At 40.3% G+C, this 21,519-nt stretch overlaps 1 protein-coding gene and 1 long non-coding RNA gene across 5 annotated transcripts in view; one reads left to right on the top strand and one right to left on the bottom strand.

The window, feature by feature from the left end:
- The window catches only part of LOC102930325 (ATP-binding cassette sub-family A member 9), a 60,027-nt gene that overhangs the window by 29,452 nt on the left and 9,056 nt on the right, over positions 1-21,519 (bottom strand). For 3 of the 4 annotated variants that reach the window (XR_006285632.1, XR_006285631.1, XM_037914514.2), the window contains exons 4-16: positions 17,795-17,953; positions 16,531-16,631; positions 13,512-13,738; positions 11,969-12,107; positions 10,003-10,188; positions 9,248-9,395; positions 7,350-7,521; positions 6,472-6,530; positions 5,714-5,824; positions 5,432-5,607; positions 3,709-3,828; positions 2,416-2,554; positions 509-599 (exon numbers count right to left, since the gene is read on the bottom strand). Coding sequence is in view for 2 of the 4 variants with exons in the window: in XM_037914514.2 (XP_037770442.1) it covers positions 509-599; positions 2,416-2,554; positions 3,709-3,828; positions 5,432-5,607; positions 5,714-5,824; positions 6,472-6,530; positions 7,350-7,521; positions 9,248-9,395; positions 10,003-10,188; positions 11,969-12,107; positions 13,512-13,738; positions 16,531-16,631; positions 17,795-17,953 (1,828 nt within the window). In the remaining 2 variants the exon portion in view is untranslated. Of the gene's footprint in view, positions 1-508; positions 600-2,415; positions 2,555-3,708; positions 3,829-5,431; positions 5,608-5,713; positions 5,825-6,471; positions 6,531-7,349; positions 7,522-9,247; positions 9,396-10,002; positions 10,189-11,629; positions 11,899-11,968; positions 12,108-13,511; positions 13,739-16,530; positions 16,632-17,794; positions 17,954-21,519 lie in introns of those variants that run through there. The other variant, XM_043527616.1, reaches the window with a different exon arrangement.
- LOC122462813 lies at positions 3,262-21,460 on the top strand. Its single transcript, XR_006285633.1, has 3 exons — positions 3,262-3,294; positions 4,455-4,461; positions 21,329-21,460. It is a non-coding gene; the product is annotated as an uncharacterized LOC122462813 (long non-coding RNA).

The following is a 21,519-nucleotide window of genomic DNA, read 5'->3' as shown; positions in this document are numbered from 1 at the left end:
ATAAGAAATGCCCAGAATTTGAGGATCAGGCTGAAAAGAAAGATGGCTTTTAGGATGGAGTGCCCTCTGAGCCAACAGCTCTTTTACCTGAGGAAGTGAATCACATCTGCTTAATGGAGCATTTCATTACGAGGATTCTAGGAAATCGGCACAATAATGAGAAAAAAAATTAATTGGCTGCAAGCGGAGTCTGAATACCTAAGGCGTTACATCAGATGAAAGGTGATCTCAGATCATAGTGCCTTAAAAATAAAATTAACAGCAAAAATATATGTATTTTTCATAACTGGAACCATAGACATTGCATGTGCCAGGTTGAGGGAATGTTTTGACACAGTGTCCTCAATACATTTTGAAGTTTTTATATTCATTCCAGTTAAGCTATATTAGAAAGCATTTATCTTTAAACTCCCAGAGATGTTGCTTGGTAGGAATGAAATAACATTTCTTCTACTACTGTGATGCAAATTTAGCATTATCAGGAATGTTTTCACATAAAATAAAATACCTTAAGTGATACCCAATCCCCCATTTTTTCTTCAAAAACCGAGAAGATCCAACACACTTTATTCTCCCATGTGAAATAAAAGCTTTCCGGTCTAAGGAAAGAGAAAAACAAAATAATGTATTAATGGACCTCACTTTCTGGAATTAGTTCTTCTTGAGTCATTAACACTATTAAGAATCTAAAGTTCAGCATCTAATAAGCAGATCACAGAACATTGGTTACAAGACATGGAGTGATAATTCAAGAAAGAATGGACATTCAGAGGTTAGAGGTGAAGATAATAATTTAGGAAGGATTATTAGCAGAAGTGGGTTTTTAAAGAGGAATTAAGACAGATGGGGTGCATGGTGGATACATGGGAAACTGTTGCAAGAGTAGGAGCAATATGATAAAGGATAGAATGCCAAGCGTGAAATAGACAAAGAAAAAGGACAATAAAAGGACTTCAGAAAGCAACCTGACCCTGACAGAGCAACAGACGCAAAACCTGGAGACACAATCCACTGCTACAATGATGGATAGCCCCCACAACACACCTTTCAAGATGCATGGGTTCTAAACATGCCTATCACAATATGTGGTGTAACTCATCCAGTGCATTTAATGCCCCAGAAATTACTCTGTCTCAAATGAACTCTCATAGAAAAATGATAAAAGACAAAAACACCCCTCAAAACACTTTTCACAAAGCAAGTCCTCCATGCCTGACCTCCCATGCCTTGTCCTCAAAGGAAACCTGTATAACACCTTCAAAAAATGATCCTGGGTACTTCAATTCATGACTACGCTGGACACGGAAAACCACAGACTTAACAGATACACTAATTTTATGGCCCCATTACAACAATTTGTAACACACCTGCTGCCTACTAACCCTCCATTGTCCTGTGACTGCAGAAGTATTAATTGCCTGCTTCATTTTAAGTTGTCTCCTACAACATGTGTGAATCCCTTATGTTTTACAATCTGCCCCATCTTGTATTTATCTTGGACACTCTGGTTACCTTCCCCAGACCTGAGGAAGAGCTCTGTGAAGCTCAAAAGCTTGTCCCTTCTGCCAGCAGAAGTTGGTCCAGTGAAGGATATTACCTCATCTACCTTGTCTCTTACAAAGAGCATAAGCAGTGAAAGGATACAATGAGCTTGTGGTGAGATTAGGTAAGGCGGCTGCTGTGGGTGAGGATGACACAGTAAGACTATTTCACAGCCACATGTACATTCAGAATTAGAATGGTATCTCAGATGTTATTGTAATGTTAATAGAGATGTGAAGGAATTAAAATAATCTCTGCCCCCAGATCAAGAGTAAGAGAAACGAAGGATGCTAATATCAGGAAACGAAAGGGGAAATTATTTGGTCAAAATGGTAGGACAGCAAACTGGATACAGAGTTGCTTATTCATTTGCAGGACATGACTGGTGCTTCAGTATTGCAGCAAAGCCTCCACATTCCTGACCAGAGGACTATTAAAATGATATATTTTAATTTTAAAAAAAGACACACACACACACACACACACCCACCCTTCTCCAGGATAAATAGTCAATAGGAGATGGACATGAATTCACACTGTATGTGGCCCCTCGTAACCCTAGTATTCTAAAGCAGAACCAATTTACAATGAACTTGGATATAGTGAAACTCAACTTAACAGTGAAGCACAAAGTCCTGAATTGCTTCATTGTAGTTCAATGAGTTTTTCTTCCCCTGTAAAAGCCAACCTTTCAGACCTGATTGAGTGAAAACTTCTATTAAAGGCAATGAGGATGAAATCCTGGTACCACTGAAGTCAATGGGAATTTTCACCTGAAGAATTTAGCCTGAGCAAGGTCCATTCTAAAAGAAAACTCTGCTTATTCCATCTACTTATAAAATCTTATTATCTAATGAGATAAGCTGGTCTCACCAGCCAGGATATCAGCTTCATTCATGAATTGGGTACTGAACAGAGTCACTCGACCAGCTCTACGTTCTTTCAGTAGGGTCCACACAAAATGTCTGGAACGGGGATCCAATCCAGCAGTTGGCTCATCTAATAGCAAAACCTGCAAACAGGAATGAAATCAGACCTTTACAATGTTGCCAACTCTCATGACTTTAGTGCGAGTCTCGTGAAAATTGATGTTTCTCTTACAGCTCCAGGTGCTGGAGTCAAGTGATTGCATGGGAGGCTCAGCTATCATGTTTTAACAAAGTTTGCATCCCTCTTGGTTGCAGGGAAATGATGGAAAACATGACCTGAGGGCACCTTATTGGCTCAAAAACCAGAAAGCAAATAAACAGAACCCCTCAATTTTTTAAAATATCATTATTTTTACATGAAACTCATGATTTTTGGGACCTGATTCAAGATTTTCAAAGACTTGGGGTTGGCAATACTGCATTCAGATCCAGTTACAATGAATAATTTTTGGTATATTTACAGACTTGAGTGGTTTTAACCTCTTAATTTTCTTTTCAGGTGATTTTAACATCAAAATGCAACTCTACAAGCTTTTCTCCATGGGGACATCCAGGAAAGTTAATTTGAATTAACTCAAGGTATGAATTTGAAGTGGATTGGTTAAACCACACTAAATCCCTGTGTGGTCATTGTTATTCAGAATTAAAGTGGCTTTAATTAACTTTGGAAGTGAATTAAACTAAACTGAATTAAGGCCACTTTAATTTTGAATGACAATGTCCACACAGAGATTTAATATGGTTTAACTAATCCACTTTAAATCCAGACCGTTAGTTAATTCAGTTTAACTTTCCGGGATGTGTCTATGGACACAAGCCCTATGTCTGTATTTTTACTGGTTTTCCTAGTTTGTTTGTTTATTACCCTTTTTGTTTGCGCTAAACATGGTATTGATGTAGTCTCAATCTATCTTTCGTTTGTTAAGTGAATTTCAGACATTATTCTGGAATCATTTAGGTATTTTCCAATCTTGTTCCTTGAACAGATCATATTGTTTGAGATTATGTTTATAAATTAATGGCATGAAAATGTACTTTGTCTGGCCTCTATCCCGCAAAGACTTACTCTTGTATCTAACTATGCACTATGGGGAGTCTTCTTGAAGTCAATAGGAGCTAGGATCCTCACAGGGTATAGAAATAAGTACGTGCGTAAGTCTTTGTGGGATCAGAGACTGTGTGTTTAAATGCATATACGATACAAACACCAGTTGTGCATATGACCGCTCCTTCTTACCTGTGGATCTCCTAACATGGTTATCCCAAGAGACAACTTTCTTTTTTGTCCACCACTTAATTTATTAGCTTGGGTGTCCTGAAAGTTGATAATATCCATCAGTTTCAAAACTTTTTGCACCTGGAAAATGACAGAAAAATAAATGTCAAGGACTGGTATGTTTAGGCTTTTGGGTAAGTAACTTGTAAGTAACTGTTTCACATAACTACAGTGGTTACACAACAACATGTGTGTCTGTCAGTTTGTGCTGGATGCTTTTTGTTAGAAAACAGTGACGCAGCAAGAACAAGAGCAAGAAGAATTGTAGTAAGATCTTTATTAAGCATCCACATAAGCCAACGTTACATGCGGAGAGGCCTGTGTTTATCTGACAGCAGCCTAGCCAGGTTTGCGCTTCTGAGGTCCGGGTGTCACATTCAACTAGATCACTCCTGAAACCTCCAGTTCTACTCACCCTGCAGAAACTACACAGATTGAGACGTCATACAAGAACACAAGTTCTCAGACTTAAAGCCTGACTATTTCACAGCTACATGCCCATTCAGAATTAGAATGGTACCTCAGCTGTCATTGAAAAATGAATGGCGATGTGAAGGTATTGAAATAATCTCTACTATCATGGCATTATAAAGGAGTACAGCAAGGAAAGTGCTCTTGCCTCCCTGGTGTGGTAAAACTAAAAGGGTTATGTAGACTCTTAGGCTACATCTACAAAGCAACAAACACCCTGGGGCAGAAAGCCTCAGAGCCTGGGTCAACTGACTTGGGTTCACGGGGCTCATGCTGCAGGGCTAAAAATACAAGTGTAGGCATTTGGGCTCATCCTGGAGCATGGAAGCTGAAACCTGACGAGGTGTCAGGGTCTTGGAGCCCACCTCCATCCTGAGCCTCAGTGTCTACACTGCTATTTGTACAGTTGACCCGGGCTCTGAGACTTGCTGTCATGGGCATTTTTTGCTGTGTAGATGTACCAGACGTACCGATGAAGTGAGCTGTAGCTCACGAAAGCTTATGCTCAAATAAATTTGTTCGTCTCTAAGATGCCACAAGTCCTCCTGTTCTTTCTGCAGAGTTTTAAAGGTACTTGGGATCCTAAAGAAGCAAAGAGGCCCTACTGGGATTTTCAAAAGCACCCAAGCACCTATTTGCATCTGTCGGGCCTAAATATCTTTAAAAATCTGGCCCCAAACTCTCTGGGCAGTGGCCATCTGTTCTGTCTTGCACAGCGTCTAGCACAATGGGGGCTGGGTCCATGAATGGGGCCGCTAGAAGCGAACATAAAACAAACAAACAAACGAGTATTGTCTCCTCTACATGGGGTTCTGCAGGTACTCCTATTATCATGGACACATGCACCTGTGATATTTGTATACGTAATGGGCTAGCTCCTCCGTCACTGTAAATTGAATTTACAAATACAGCTGAACCTCCACTGACACTTCGGGTCTTAGTCTTAGACAAATTTTATACCACACAATTTGCATGAGAAAATGACATGATGCTATCAAGTAGAAGTTCTTCCCAAGTGAACATATACTTACCTCAGCAGCTTTCAAACTGTGGGTCGGGACCTCAAAGTGGATTGTTTTAAGGGGGTCGCCAAGGCTGGGTCGCCAAGGGCTTGGATGGGCTCAGGCTTCGGTCCCCCCCCCGGGATCGTGTGGTAATTTTTGTTGTCAGAAAAGGGTCGCAGTACAATTAAGTTTGAGAACCCCTGACTTACCTCATACTCTACCTCAATGGACCGAATCCCTTTGATTTCAGCAAAAACTCGCAGATTTTCTTTCACTGTTAAAACTTCAAACTGAACGTTGAATTGTGGGCAAACCCCAAATAATGCTCTAATTTCTTCCAGATCCTCTATTTCTGATAGTTTGTACTTGTATATAGTTGCAGAACCTATACACATGAACAAAGAAAGATTGATGAGTCCTTTGTTGTTTCACCCAAGCACATTTGAAATCAAGCACATTCTTCCTTTCAGTTTAGAAGTGTTTCATCGTACCATCTGATGGCTGGGAAAGTCCACTCAGGATGTTTAGTAGTGTAGTTTTTCCAGCTCCACTATGACCAAGTAACGCAGTGATCTGGCCTTCATAAATATTTAAGAACAAACCTAGTATAAAAATAGTATTATGTTAGGATTAAAGTTTGTGAAGTAAACTAAGTCCTTCCTGTCTCTTTCTATGTGCCCATCACCAAAGTATGGTGTCCAGGTGCCAAACATGACAATTAAAGAAATAAGATTTCTATCTAAGATGAGATAAGCAAAGCCAGAAATTCAGAACCCATAATGTGGGTTGCATCTCCAGTAACCAGGTTCAAACTTGCAAAAAGTTTTTCATTATATTAGTAGAGAGGGTGCAATATCTTAAATTGGTTTACTCTGCTCACTCCTTTTTATTCTTAGTAAAGATAGAAATACAGTCACAGGGTAACCATCAGCTGCATGAATTAGATTTTGGAATAGGCTTTCAAGCAGTCATGGCAGATACAAATTTTGCTTCTTTACTTCTTCCACCTTTTGATTTCAACATTTTTTACAGCTACTATGTTTTCTTCTTATTTAATAGGGATTAAATGTTGCAAAGAAAACATTTGCAATGTCCCTAGATTAACATTTTAATAAGCTGTTTAAAGTAGGGATAAGCAGAATTACTGTATCGTCTCACAATAAGAAAAGAGCAGCCCTAAAATTTCAGAATCGATTGGGTTCATTTTTGGTTAAAATCCAAACAAAAAGGTTTAAAAAACTTTTCATACCTCTCAAAGCTTCTATTTTCTTGTTCTTTGTTTTATATGTTTTTTTAATATTGTTGAGTCTAAAGGAAGGGAAGCAAGTTATCATTAGCGCTGGATTCCAATTATTGAGTAAATACTGCCTTGCTCCGTAATAAATAATACCACCTTGCTCATATATAATGCTTTGCTTCAGTAGATCTCAAAGTGGTTTACAAAGGAGGTCAGTAACATTATCCCCATTTTACAGATGGGGAAACTGAGGCACAGGGAGGCATAGGGACTTCACCAAGGTCAGTCAACAAACAGCAGAGCTCAGAATAGAACTCAGGTCTCTGGACTCCGAGTCCAGTGCTCTCTCCACTAGATCACACTGCCTCCCTAGTAATTTATACCTGTGCAAGGTAGTGTATACCTCATCTGGTAGCCTTTCACAATCCTCTTTCACAAGTATCAATGTCTACAGAGAGTGGAAGATCAGCCCCTTCACGTATAAATGTGTAACGTTACATCAGATTGTCCTTTTACCTTTGAAGGCTTTGGGGATCAAACCTGAAGTAGGTTGCAGGTACAAGGAGTTTGGGTTCCCCCTGCCATAGTTATTTTTGGACAAAATTAGCATCACAAAACCAATTTACAATTTGGCTCAGTTCATGTATGACTGGCCTGATTTGGTTCCTAATCTCATCTGCATTGTAACAGTGTTTGACCTAACGCTGTACTCTTACTTTGTGAAAGAACATATTCTCGCAAAAATCCCACGGAGGGGAAAGCTGAGTAGGCTGAAGTAAAGCTAAATTCATCCCTGGAGCAGGGATAGCAACAGCTGCAGGTGAGCTCTGCTAATCCTCTGATACAATATGTAATCTATAGGTTTCTTCTTACATGCAGTAGTGTCGTACCTGATGGCTTCCTTCCCCTCAAATTCTGGAGGCACTGGCTCCACGCTGTCATTGAAGATACGTTCATGACTTTGTTCAGTTTCAGGTCTCTTACCACCATAACCTCTCCTGTTTTGGCACCAGTATGATGGCTTCAGGCAGAACAAAGGGGGATATTTCATACCGTATTTGTCTATTGGAAACAAAGACTATGAATCTTTAGTTTATCAAGGCATAGCAGACTAAAAGATAATTCATGGCAATAAATAGTTTTAGGATCAAAAATTTTAAAGGTATTTATGTGCCTAACAATGTAGATGGGCACCTTGCAGGATTTTCAAATGTGCCTAGGCCCTTAGATCCTTTAAAAATCCCATTAGACACCTATCGGCATCTTGAGGCACCCAACTACCTTTAAACATCTGACTCTTTATTGATTTCAGCACTGGGCAAATCCACCCCTCTATGGCCACAAAAAGACCAATTGTTAGAAGAACTGGTATAGCTCTACAGCAAAATAGGAGGGCTAGGTGTGGTTGGGTTCACACGCCCATGTATTACAGAATCCATTCTGGACATAACAGCACATAAGAGACAGGAGGGAATCCACTGCTCTGCAGATGTTTCCCCCCCTCCCTCAGCACAGGCGGTTCATACAAAGCCTTTACTGAGGCTACTTTAATCATTAGGCTAAAGTAGCCTCTGTCCTGCAGCTTCAGCCAGAGGATCGGGCCCATGGTTAATCTCTCAAGCACCTGTCCTAACTGTTAGAGCCAGGTGCTGGGTTCAGGATTTGAGCTATCATGGGAAGAAAATAAAACCCTACACACTCAAAACGGAAGGGGAAGGGGGAAATCACATTTCCGAAAAAAGGCTGAATAATTTTGGCCAGTTTATCAGGCTGATGGCAATGGCTTAAAAGGTAGGAGCATGTCACTGGTATTTCTTTAGCTTCCCTAGCTTTGTCTGCCATAGTCACAGGTCTGTGCTTAGGGCCCTGGCTCCTGGAATCATTTAATGACCTCTGAATCTTAGATACCATTTAAAAACATCTGTTCTGAGCCCTTGTCATTGCAAAGGAAATGCTGAGAATGTGACCTGAAGGAAACCAAATGCAGAAACATCCACCTGAGTCTATAGGTGTGAGGGGTTTGACCCATTCCAAAAGGGTGTTTGCTCCAGGACCCACTGGTTTGAGGGCTCTCACACTATGTGGCAGGAGGAAAGAGGGCAGTGGGCCGCATGCAAGTAGAAACACCCTGGCTGCTGGGATAAGTTTTGTATATGCCCTTACTTGCTACTACCCCTGGGGGAAAAGGGGGTTCTGTTGCTGGGAGACAGGAAGGGGTGGGGAATGCTGCTGACGCTGGAAGTGGCAAGCAGGATCGTGTTGCAGGGGCTCTGGATTGCCTTAACTTTGGTATGTACAGTTTATGATGCCAGAGAGCAAGTACTGGAGCAGTGGGACATTCAGCTTTGGACGATATTTTCATATTCAAGGGTCCAAATTTGATATGACTGTTAGTATTCCCAGCTGTGAACATCAGCCAAATCTGAACAACAAGCTAATTGCTTGTCTCTGTTAATTACAGTATATTTTAAAGGTTGAGGCGACCTAAAGTGTGATATGAAAGCTGATTCTTGGTTGGGCTTATTTAGGAATCCACACCCAATCTATAGTCTGTTGTCTGGAAATATTGTTTAACACCAGTTATAGATGAAAGAGACATTAGCTGATCCACCCAATGTGGGACGGTAAACTCTAATTCTACATTTTCCTTTGTTCAGCGTTATTCTATCATCACTTATACTGCTTTGAAATAAGTGGGGGCTGGGGGCCTGGGGAAAGAGAGAAAATTATAGGCGTAAGTTTATGTATAAAAAACCATATACAGTATTTTAATTATAAATATACTTACCAGGCAAAACTTTATCAAAATAGATAGTCAATAGTATATATAAAACACTGTCAAAAATCAGCAGGACATAGGCTGTAAATACAGCATAGGATTCCTCCATAATGTTAGAAAAATAGAAACCCATTCCATATTTTTCTAAATGCAAAATCTGAAAGAAAAAAAACAAAGACTAAGAATCTTCAGCTGAAAAACCAGGTACGTACGGTCAGAATTTTGATGAAATTTATGCAACACAGTTATCCAGAGACGCTTTGGGAAGTCCAGCACTACATTACCCCACACTCCTTTTAGTTTCTTTTCCTCGCCAGAAATACATTTCTACTAACAATAGGGAGCGTGTACGTTTTCATTCGAAAGGTTAAAAAGTGCTCCAGAAACAGATTCACACCAGCAAAGTGCAACCTCATGCCGCCATTTTGGGGCATCTGTCAGACTCTTCTAATATAATCCAGTACAAACAAATTATATTCACGTATCATGATTGCTTTCTTCATAGGGGAAACTGTAGCAAACGGACAGTTTTTAACCAATGTGTAGGCGTGCTTGAAAACTGCACTTGCTGGACACTTGAAAACTAGCGAGCAGCAAACTTTTTGGGGCAGTGTTTGTACAGTACCTAGAACAATGGCACCTTTAAATGCTACCATAATACACAATGAACAGTAACCTAGCCTGGCAAATTTCAGGCACCCCTACAGCCAATTAGCTCCCAGTTACAGCTTTACTGCATACGTGTTCCAAATAATTCACCATACCTTTGAGATTCCAGTAATAAAGGCAAAGGGGCAGAATAGACCCAAAGCCCATTCCAAGGGTGCAGGAAGTTTTTTCACCAATGTAATAAAGCTCAGACATGCAGAGAAAAAGGTGAGGAGGAATCCAACAGAGCTGGTGACTTTAGGCTTCTTTAAGAGGGAACTGAGCATGAAACAGAAATGGATCTGCAGATAAGGAAGCTTCTAGTTAGTGGAACACATTTCCATCAGAGGTTTAAAATGCATCCTACATGTTGTGTCAGACTGCTAGAGAGAGGCATTGAGATAGGAGTTGGCCTTTAGGAGACAAACAGGAGAGACTAAAGTCAGCGGGAGCTGCACCTGTGCACCTTAAGATGCTGCCTATCCTCAGAAGTTCATGACTTGACTGGCTGTAAACACTTCAGACTGAAACTAATTCATATTCAGACCCCTGAGGGGTTAGGGTTAGGGACATCAGAGAATGGGGTTTCCTCCCTGACTTTCTTTGCTAATTGCCATTGATGGACCTCTCCTCCATGAACTTATCTCTCTCTGAAGCACCTGGCATTGGTCCCTGTCAGAAGACAGGATATGGGTTTAGATGGACCATTGGTCTGACCCAGTATGGCTATTCCTATGTTATCTAATTCTTTTTTGAACCCAGTGATAATTTTGGACTTCACAACATCCCTTGGCAACAAGTGCCACAGGGTGACTATGTCTTGTGTGAAGAAGTACTTCCTTATGTGTGTTTTAAACCTGTTGCCTATTAATTTCATTTGATGACCCTAGTTCTTGTGTTATGTGAAGGAGTAAATAACCCTTTCTTACTCACTTTCTCCACACCATTCACGATTTTATAGACCTCTACCGTATCCTCCCTTCATCATCTAAAAGCCTATTTAGACCCATCATTTTGTCTGTGACGTTGGGATTATATTTTCCGATGTGCATTGCTTTGCATTTGTCAACACTGAATTTCATCTGCCATTTTGTTGCCCAGTCACCCAGTTTTGAGAGGTCCCTTTGTAACTCCTTACAAAATTACTCAGGATGGTTAAGTCCAAAGCAGATTGTATCATCGGCATACTTTGCCACTTTGCTGTTTACTCCTTTTTCCAGATCATTTATGAATATATTGAACATCACTAGTCCCAGCACATTATTCACCTCTCTCCATTCTGAAAACTGACTATGTATTTCTACCTTTTTTTCCCCTGCCTTTTAACCAGTTACTGATTCATGAGAAGAAGACCTTCCCTCTTATCCCATGACTGATTACTTTGCTTAAAAGCCTCTGGTGAGGAACCTGGTCAAAAGTTTTGAAAAGTCCAAGTACATTATATCCACAGGAATGCCCTTGTCTACATGTTTGTTGACCCCCTCAAAGAATTCTAGTAGATTAGTGAGGCATGATTTCCCTTTATAGTAGCCATGTTGGCTCTTCCCCCAACGAATCATGTTCATGTGGGAAATCTTGATCAACATCATGACTACTGCAGTTTAAGAGCCGAGTGGAATCACTCTCTCATATTCTATCTATGAAAGTGGGGAAGGGGGGGGGGAGTTCAAAAAGTTATATTTGGGCAGTTTTATTTCATAAAATTAAAGCAGCATGCAGCACAGAAATCATTTCATTATTTACCGGCCACTAAAGGATTCCATGGGCACAGACATTGTGTGTTCCGTCTCTCAAAGTTCTGTAAAGAAAATCAGTCTTTGTGGATGGATTTGAGATTAGAATTCACTTTTGTCCATAGCCCACAGAGTCTGGTGTCTGTAAATTCTTCGGGTGGTAATTCAAATAATGTCCAATTATGAGATTACATGAGATTTAGAGAATTCGCTTCTTCAATTAGGGTGACTACACAAAAGCTACAGTGTTGGGCCACTCTCCAATCTGCCCTACAACTAGTAGCAATGTGACTCATAGAAATTTTAACTTTAGAAAATGGAGAAGTTTCATTTTAAAATCCCAACTTACAGATGCTATGCCATAAAAGAAAAACAGAAGTAATATTGGAAAGAAGCTGCTTGTGTAGAAATATTCATTAACTGTGACAGCTGTCAGCAGATTTGCCATAATCAAAACACAAACAGTATACAGCAAACTCCAGGATAACCTAAAAATGAAAATATATTGTTATCTTTCTGGATAATTGATGATTGCTGTCATGATTTCAGCCATATGGTAAATCCCATTTTTAGTTCAAATACTTAGTATATCCCTGGAAAAGCCACAGCAACATTTCACATACAGTTGTCAATTAAGGCATTATACAAAGGAGATTGCCAGACAATGAACTTGGGAACCCATCTGTCCCTCCCATGGGAAATGAGCAAGAAGGTTGAATGGGAAGGAGAGTTCTGTCAGGTCTCACATAGATTGTACTCCTTAATCTTTCCATCAATGGAGGTACCGTTTGTCTCATTCACCATCACCCCCCATCCTCCACAGAGAACCGGCTGTCCCCAAACATCACAGATATCAGGGGACCAATGATTTGCAATGCCATCTGCTTGGAAGCCTCATCCATCTGTGTCAGCTATGGGTCTCTAGGCCAGCTATGACTATGCTGCCAGGACTCCTATACCTGGCGGGGACTTGGTAGAGGTATGAGAAGGGGAAAACACTACAGTCTGTGGCTGTATTACATTTTTGCCCTCATTTCCATAAGTCTAGTGAGAGATGATGCTCATAACCTCCAACCAACCACTCTGTATGCACAGAGTCTAAAGACAAGGAGGGAAAGTTACCCTGGAAGTGTCCAAGCCCTTAGCCCTGTGAGAAGGGGAGATCTATACATAGTTCTAGTTGGATCCCAGGGTTTTTAAGAAAAGCAAACATTCTAGATTCATAGTTGGCTTCCACACCTGTTGTCTTATTACAGGTCTCATATGACAACAACTCTCTTTCAGGTTGCAAAAATCAATGATATCATCAGCTCTGTCTAACCTCTGCTTAGCTTCCTAGTGTTTATACCTTTTTCTTCTACTTTTATCCCCTTTACCATCGTTATATTCCCTATTGATGTTAAGTAAAAACGTATTAGGCACACCAAATCTAATAAAATTGGGTAACTTTTTAAAGGGCACCAGCTCATTAAATGGAGGTTCGCAAGTCCTAAGAGTTACGTTTTTTTGTAAAGTTTTCCAGTGGAGTTACTGTTAGGATATCATCCTAGAAAACAGAAGAAGGCCTCCATCCCCTTCAAAAAATACTGGCAGTAGAAGAGCAAGATTCCACACGCTGCCCCAAACAATGCACCTCGATCACATTCTGAAGGGACAACCTCTAATGGTAACGAGGTAATGTCCACTCAGTCCTTGGCCTCTCCGCTTAGGCTATCCATAAGGATGCCAATCTAATTGAGGTTGGCTGTTTTCTTTCTGAGAGTCCCTCCTGCCCATGAGAAGCTGGACTGAAACTGTCAATTCATTTTACAAATACTGAAGAATATATGTATTCTGGCAACTATTAACTTAAGACAGTAAACCTATGCACTTCAGCTACTTGTGTTACTCACCAGAAGGCTGCATCCTGTAACCCCATAGTCTTCATCAACTCCTTGAGCTTCCTTTTTTCTCTTGTAAGACTGATTGACAGAAAGTGCATAAATGGAGAGAAACACATTGCAACAGCAAAAATGATAAAACTGTGTTCCAGGGTAACTGATGGTTTGAAAGATGATGATCCCATACGGACACCACTAATCGATTTCATTTCTTCCCAGACAGAATGATTTGTCGTCATCTAAAAAATTCAAGTGAGCATTTAATTTAGTTTTATGTAATGAAATATGGTCATAGTGCAAGGTTATAACACGTCACTTAATATTGTGAATGGTGTTGTAAACTGATCATGTATTTCCGACGACAGCTACCTTCTCTTTTCTGGCCTTGAGAAATGCAGACTTCCCCCTTCAGGTCCATTCAAAATACTGACACTGAGATTGTCTTCCTAGCCTGTTGCTTTAATTTCATCACCACTTCTCTGCCTCCCTACTCTGGGCCTCTCTCATCTTTCCATCAAACACCACGTATCCAGTCTTTTAAGGCCCACCCCTGCTCAACCTATCACCTCTCGTATGTTACATCAAGCCAGGACCACGTGCCCCCGCTCTCGCAGCAGCGACAGCCTTCATGATTCGCGAGCTCAGTTCTCTCTCAAGCACCTTCACTCTGTCTTCCACGCTGCCCCTCATTTTTAGGAGGAGCTCCATGATAAATCTGCAAAGCCACAATGCTCTCCTCCTTCAAGTCTCTCCTTAAAGCTCACTGCTACCGCAAAACACTCAATAGCAGGGGAACTGACGTGCTGAGAATGCGGCTTATTATACTAAACAATCATTTCAGTGTTGTCTTGGTCTCCTCTCCTCTTCCCCCCGGCTGGTTTTCATTCATTTGGGAGCAAGGATTGTATTTTCATATGCCTAGATTGTAAGCTCTTTGGAGCAGGGACTGTCTTTTTATTACATATGTGTACAGTGCCTAGCACAATGGGGCCTCTAGGCACTTCCCCAATAAAAGACAATTACATATTAAAATTGCTAGTCTTAATACTAACACTGACAACACTAAATTTCTCAGCTGACAACCTCCCTTTCTGAGTTTATAATGTTGCACATAACAAAATCCGATGCTAGGACCCATAATGGAGACGGGCAGAAAATAAGAACTTGAATAGAATAGCAACAGGGCAGAGATCTGTGAACAAAACATTTAAAAAAACATTTCTTAAAAAAGAAATTAGGTGAAGTCAAAGCATAAACCAACATCAACTGCTCTTTAAACATCACGTGTTACCCAGGAGGCCAGACTTGATGATCACAGTGGTCCCTTCTGACCTTGGAATCGATGCTGATGCTAGAAATTACAATTGTTTCCACTGCATATTGCAGCCAAAAGCCTTCAAGCCATGAGAAATAGATGTGAGATAGGCCTCGAGGCCTGGCTTGTCAGGGATGTTCCTGTAAATATCCTAGTAGATGGAAACTGTCATGGAGAGTTGGCTCTTTCCTGAGCCTTCACGGATTTGAACCTAGGGGGAGGTTTTTGACTGTGCAATTGGGGGTTAGGTGCCTAAATGCCACTTGTATCTTTTAAAATCTCCCCTTAACCTTTGAGGCCAGGTTACCTTAGTGAGAGCCCCTCTCCTCTTTGTCATTCCAACAGTGCAGACCAGGTTGTGCATTCTTGCCAACATTCCCCACGTTTGGTCTGTTGGGGACTGGGTGCAGAGAATTCTCAGAGGTGAGACTCTAACTCTGAAATTAGCATCCTAACTCTGAAAAAGCCCCTGTTTTTTAGCCTTCAGAACATGCTACCGGGGCTCCCCTGTCTATTCTCTCAGACCTTTAGTGGGTAAGAGGAGCAATTATCCTGTTTTATAGCTTTCTAAAATGGCAAAAGGCACCACTCAGAATGCTCTAGGCTCCCCTGACAAATATTTCAAGACCAATATATCATCAAAATAAATAGCAACTCCATAACACACAGCACAGAAATAAACCAAGCTATCCCCTGTCCGGACACACAATCCCTTACAATATTTGCTTATTCAGCAGGTTTCTTAAAAAGGCATGCCGTACAGCATGCTCTGAAGTTTAACCGATTTGTGTCATTGTAGACCAAGGACGAGGGGCACATTTCAAAGTAAAGAGGCCCGCACAGAGAATGCCCTTCCAAAAGCCCCTCCTTTGGGCCGAGGGGAGTACCTCTGCAGATCTTAACTGTAGCAGCATAGCACAGGGAGAGAGGCACTCTCTCAATTAGGAAGGTCTGAAGCCATTTAGGGTTTTAGAGGTCAGTAACAACCCTTTCAACTCTACCCCAAAACCTCAGATATCCAGCCCCGATCATGGCACATGGGTTGAGCCTGCTTGCAACCAAATACTCCAGTTACCAAATGGACTCATGTATTCCACATGAGGTTTAGCTTCTGAGTGGATTTAAAAATGTAATCCCAAGTAGAGATGTAGTCTCAAAATGGCAAAGGAATTAATTACAGTTGTGAGGTTCACTAGTCCATGCTGGAAAGAACAGTTGCAACCTCCTTGCCAGATTCAAATGTTATAAAGTGGCCTTGGCTACTTCTGAAAGATAATCATCCGGCTATAATCTGTATGTCAGTACCCGTTAGACGTTCCAGTTGGATTAGGGCCGTATGCTGCTGGGCACGAGTGAGTTGCATTTCACTTGTGTTCTGGGAAGTTCTTTGTGTCATTGCGTTTTGTAAGTTTTACCATTTCTATTTTGTGACTTTTAAAACTGATCGTAATTTTGCACAGAGATTCTGAGGGGTGCATGTTTTCGAGATGAAACTAAAAGCAGTCAGTTTCTACAACCCATTCAGGACTCTGAGTTATTTCACACGTCATTCTTTGGTAGAAGCTTCCGACACAAGATGATCCATCGCTTTTTTTTACATTGTAATAATTCCATGCACTAAAAAAACCCTGATCATAGAAGAATTTATTTTGCTTAATGTTTAAGGGTCAGGTTAGAAGAAACAGAAAATAATTTCAGTGCAAGAATTCTGCTTACTTCTATAATAGCAGCATCAATGCTTGATTGCAGTGATAGAAATCCTCTGTACCAATATCTTGGACTATCGCAGTAATGTTCTGAAAAGTTATAACAAGAATCTGCAAAGATGAAAGGCCAAGTACATTACTTAATTGTGTGCAACAATCATTTTAATGCAGTATCAAAGTTGGGACTTTAATCCAACAAAAGTCAAGAAATTCAGATTTAATGGGATTACAATAATAACTCTGCAACAGCAGCAAGCAATTAGCTCCCAAGGATAGTGGAAATATCAAAGGATCAGCAGTGTATTGGACTAGTTCAGTGTCATCCCATGGAATAATAGCAGGACCTTATTGCAGTGGATACACCTGACAGCGTCTCTCTTTGCTCACTGCTTCCCACCTTAGTGCCTTAAGTGCATGTGAAATGCCAAAGCTCCCATTTACTTCAGTGGCACAGGATCAGCCCCATACTAAGGATCTGGGCATATTTTTTAATTCTGTAGATGGTTTACAACCTGCCCAATGATTTAGCCTTTTTAAAGTTTCCAGTAAAACTGCTTGACTGCGATCTTCTGCTGGCCAAAAAAACCCAGAACCCAAAATCAAATAAGAAACCAAAAAACCTGGTACAGCATTGTCTGCAGTGCTGCAGGCACTTCCATTCCCTGCTGCACAAAAGTGCCTCATTCCTGCCCTGAACAACTGCTGTTCAAAGTGAGAAGTGAAGACAGAGTCTCCACGGCAAATCAATTCTTCACTTCACTATGTAGCCTCCTGAAAGACCACAGGACTGAGGACACTAGTTCAGTCCTTATCAGCCATCAGTTGCTAAATTTTGCTAATAATTTTCATTATTTATATGGAGTGTATGTGGAGGTGTAAAATAGACTGTAGGGCTAACAAAGTGTAAAATGCATACTAATCTAGACCACAAGGCTGATCTGTCATGCATGGACCCTTCCGTGATGAGACACGGGAAAAAGACTGAAATGGGATGTAACATATCAAGTGGGATGGAATATTTCAAGTAAAAGGGAGAAATATGCCTAAATCCTCAATTTAAAAAAACCCCCAAAGTTTCTACTGTCTATATATTTAAAAGAAAGTTGGTGGTGATGGATTTTATTATTTTGTTACAAACAATAAAACAGACTTACATTTGTGGTTCTTTCTAGGTCAGAAACTCACATGTAGACTAAGGGCCAAATCCACGTCAATGAAGCTACGCTAATTTACGCCAACTGAGGATCTGGCCATCTTTATTTATTTTTAATTACCTATCTGTCCAAAATGCTCATTTGGAGCAATCACATTGCTGGGAGGAAATCTGAGGCAATAGGAGAAGTCATCGTTAAATACAACCCCTATAATTTCGTCGTTCAAAATCCATGCTGCCTCCAGAGCTGTTTCATCTTCCATCACTTCAGTTTTTATACCTGTGGTTTATACAGAAAACATTACGATCAATAGCTACAACACTGAAAACGTGAGCACAGGGATTTTATACATCTAGCCAGTTTTGCCAGCTGTGTGTTTTCCCCTCTGAATTTCCGTTCTCTAGGCCAGGTAAATTTGTAGATGCTTTGGGTCACATTCAATTTGATCAGCTGGGAAAAAGTTAATAAGAAAATCTTAAGTTGAATTGTGAATGCAACAACAGGTAGGTATCTTACTCCACAGATGGCACTGTATCTAGAGTTATCTAGAGATAACTACTGTATAAAGATAGGGATAGAGAGTCTCCCAAACTAAAACCCAGGATCCAACACCCGCAAACTTCTCCTAGAAACAGTGTGGAATCCATATGTAAATATACAACTGAACTTCTCAGCTGGTCCTTATCTCAATAATGGATTCAGTGAAAAACCTAGATTCTAATACAGTGCACTCCGTTTATAAAAATTATTGATATAAGCATCAACCACATATAGTGATCAAAATCCCTGGGACAAAATCATTTCTATACTAACCATAGTAAAATACTCTGCTTATAAGAATCATTTAGTGACACACTGACTACATGTAACATGATACTCGGTCAAGAGCAATGACATGTAATAAGCCAATAAAGCTGTTTTGAATTTGATGACATCTTGCGTTTTTAGGCATGTAGCGCGTATAAAGAATAATCCCTGTGTAAAAAAATAAAGTTGGGCCATTTATGTGAGAGTCGATCGACATAGCAGGAAAAAAGAAAGACGCTTTCTGCAGATGAAAAACGCCATCTTCTGGAGTTCTGAAATAGTCCTCCCAAGACCAGCCAAAGCGATGCTGCTCAGAAATTGGGCATTCCATAACTTAATTGTCTACGATTCTCAAAGCAGGGAGAGCATCATACAAAATGAAGTAGACAGAAAAACAATGCAGCCAGACAAGGCACCCTATGGTTGAGGCCACGTTCATAAAGTGGATCAGAAATGCCAGAGAGAGAAATACCCCCCTATGTGGACTGTTGGTGACGCAGAAAGCAGAAAAATTGGTGGTGGCCCTGGGTGTTACCAACCTCAGGGCATGCACTGGCTGGTTTGAATGTTTTCAAAAACAAGATGAGATTGTTTTTAAGAGAGAAGCCAAAGACACAGACATTAGGTTGTGTGAAGAATGATTAGAAAACTAGTGGATCGAAATGAGACATGACTTCGCTGAAGACGACATTTGGAGTGCAGATGAAAGTGGAATTTACTTTCGAGCCGTGCCTGATGGCACTCTCACTTTTAAATTAGACAATAAAAAAAGAAGGAAAGAGGTCTACAGAAAGAATTACTGCTCTATTCACCTGTTCCATGACTGGTAAGAAAAAGAACCTTTTCATCATTGGGAAAAGTCAAAACCCACAGCGTTTTAAAAATGTGAGATATCTTCCAGTCCTCTATGCTGCGAAGTCAGCTGCCTGGATGACGGGGCATCTATTCGGTGAGTGGCTGAAGGACTGGAATCAAAAGTTGGGGCTGTGAAAGGAGAAAGATTTTGCTACTTATGGACATCTGCACAGCCCACATGACAAAAGGTGTAGCACTGAGGAATATCCAACCTGAATTCCTCCCAAAAAACACAACTTCTATCCTTCAGCCATGTGCCCAGGGAGTTATCAGAACTGCCAAGGCATACTTTCATAAGCAAACGGCTCTCACGGTGTTTCACCACGCTGATGATGAGAACAACAAAGCTACTTCTGTGGAAATGGCCAGGAAGATCAATCTTTCAGATGCCATTTTAATGCTCGCAAATGCCTGGTCTGACATCAGTGCTTCAACAATTGCTGGAGAAAAGGAGGTCTGGTGATCGCACATATGGCGGAAGCAATTATGTTGAGCCACCAAGATGACTCAATGCACATGAATTTGAAGAGTGGATAGACATTGATGACAATGCTTTTACTATGCAACCTGTTTCTGATGACATTGTGACTGAGATCAGAGACCATTTTGAATTGAAACCTGAAAACGATGCAGAGATGAACTCTTATGATGACACGGTAATCATCCCATCCTTGACCCAAATGAAGGATGTGACGAAAACTAATGGTCTATTGTACAGGGGCTTCAATGATTATAAACTCCTACATCACTTTGAAAAGGAAGATATGGTGATACTCTGAAATAAACGTTAATGTGAGCCACTACTGTTAAACGGTCTGTTTTGTTGTTTTACGTTGAAGTTTAAGCTATAAAAGTCAGTGTAATGCACTTTCATATGTTACATTTGTTGCAGCTTGAGAGATTTTTAAAAATTTACATCTTTGGATCTTTACATTAAGAGGTAGATAGCTCCGGTAACTTACACTTTGTGTAAAGCTGTAACATGCATAGCATTAATAATGCCTTGAAAAAAAGCACCAGCTAAATGATTGGGTAATAAATAAATAAATAATAATATGCTGCTCAGTTAGAATGTTGGTATGATTGGTAGAATGTTGGTTTTGTTCCACGCTGAATATGTTTAAAGTCTAAAGAATTTAGTTACAGTAAATGAGATGTTTCTCAATTGAATAAAAAAAGCCAGTTGTTTAAAACATAATGGTTGATTTAATCCATTCTTTGCAATTCTGCTTGTAAGAATCAACTGCTAAGAAGAATCAAATTATCCAGGATTCTTATAAAAGGAGTGCATTGTACTCTAATTATTGGGAGTTTGAAATCTGGATCACAGTTTTATGGCACAGGCCATCTGTGCTTCCCAGTCAACAAAAGGAGGAGTTTTATAATATCATTCTAGGGAAAGTTTCTGATCTGAGTTATTTATTTCTTATTCGGTCCTAAACCTGGCACCACATAGGTCACCTGCAATGCCAGTTAGCAGCTAATCAATGCAATTTATAATCAGGTATTCAGTGGGAAAGCATATATTGTTTTAACTCCTCTGTCTTCCTTTCTTAAGCCCCTTCTATCACTGCTGGACTTCAAGGTGCAGTTAATGAAGTTTCTAAAATAATGAAAGAACCATTAAAATTCAGTCAAGTTTGTCAGAACGTTGCTTGTGGATCAGGCTGCTAAATATTTTCATGAAACTGAATTTCAGGAGTATTCCACAAGGGAATAAACATATGTTTCCCTTGATGCTGTTGTGCTGTACTGTGAACATTTGTTAGCATGATCCATCAGGAATGGAAAATTAGTTACTATAATTGCCTGTTAACACCCCTCTTAATACAAAAACTCACAAGCATTCAGAGAAAATTAGAAGTATTGGATAATGAAAACACAACTATCCATGACAACGAATGACAGAGAATATGGCCAAAAGTAACAACTGGATTTAAAAAAAGAATTATGGTAGATATATTCATGGAGGATGCAACTACATTGCTCCAGATGTCCCTAAACTTCCAACTCCCAGAAGCTGGGACTGTATGACAGGGGCTGGATCACTCAAAATTGCCCTGTTCTGTTCATTCCCTCTGAGGCATCTGGCAATGGCTGCTGTCAGGAGACAGGATACTGGGCTAGATGGATTGTTAGTCTGACCCAGTATGGCTGTTCTGATGTTTTTATGAATATTGTAT

The sequence above is a fragment of the Chelonia mydas genome, chromosome 14, assembly GCF_015237465.2.
Source record: "Chelonia mydas isolate rCheMyd1 chromosome 14, rCheMyd1.pri.v2, whole genome shotgun sequence".
In the NCBI taxonomy this organism is placed as follows: Eukaryota; Metazoa; Chordata; order Testudines; family Cheloniidae; genus Chelonia; species Chelonia mydas.
Note: the sequence above shows the minus strand (reverse complement) of the source record. Positions and strands in the feature narration are given on the sequence as shown.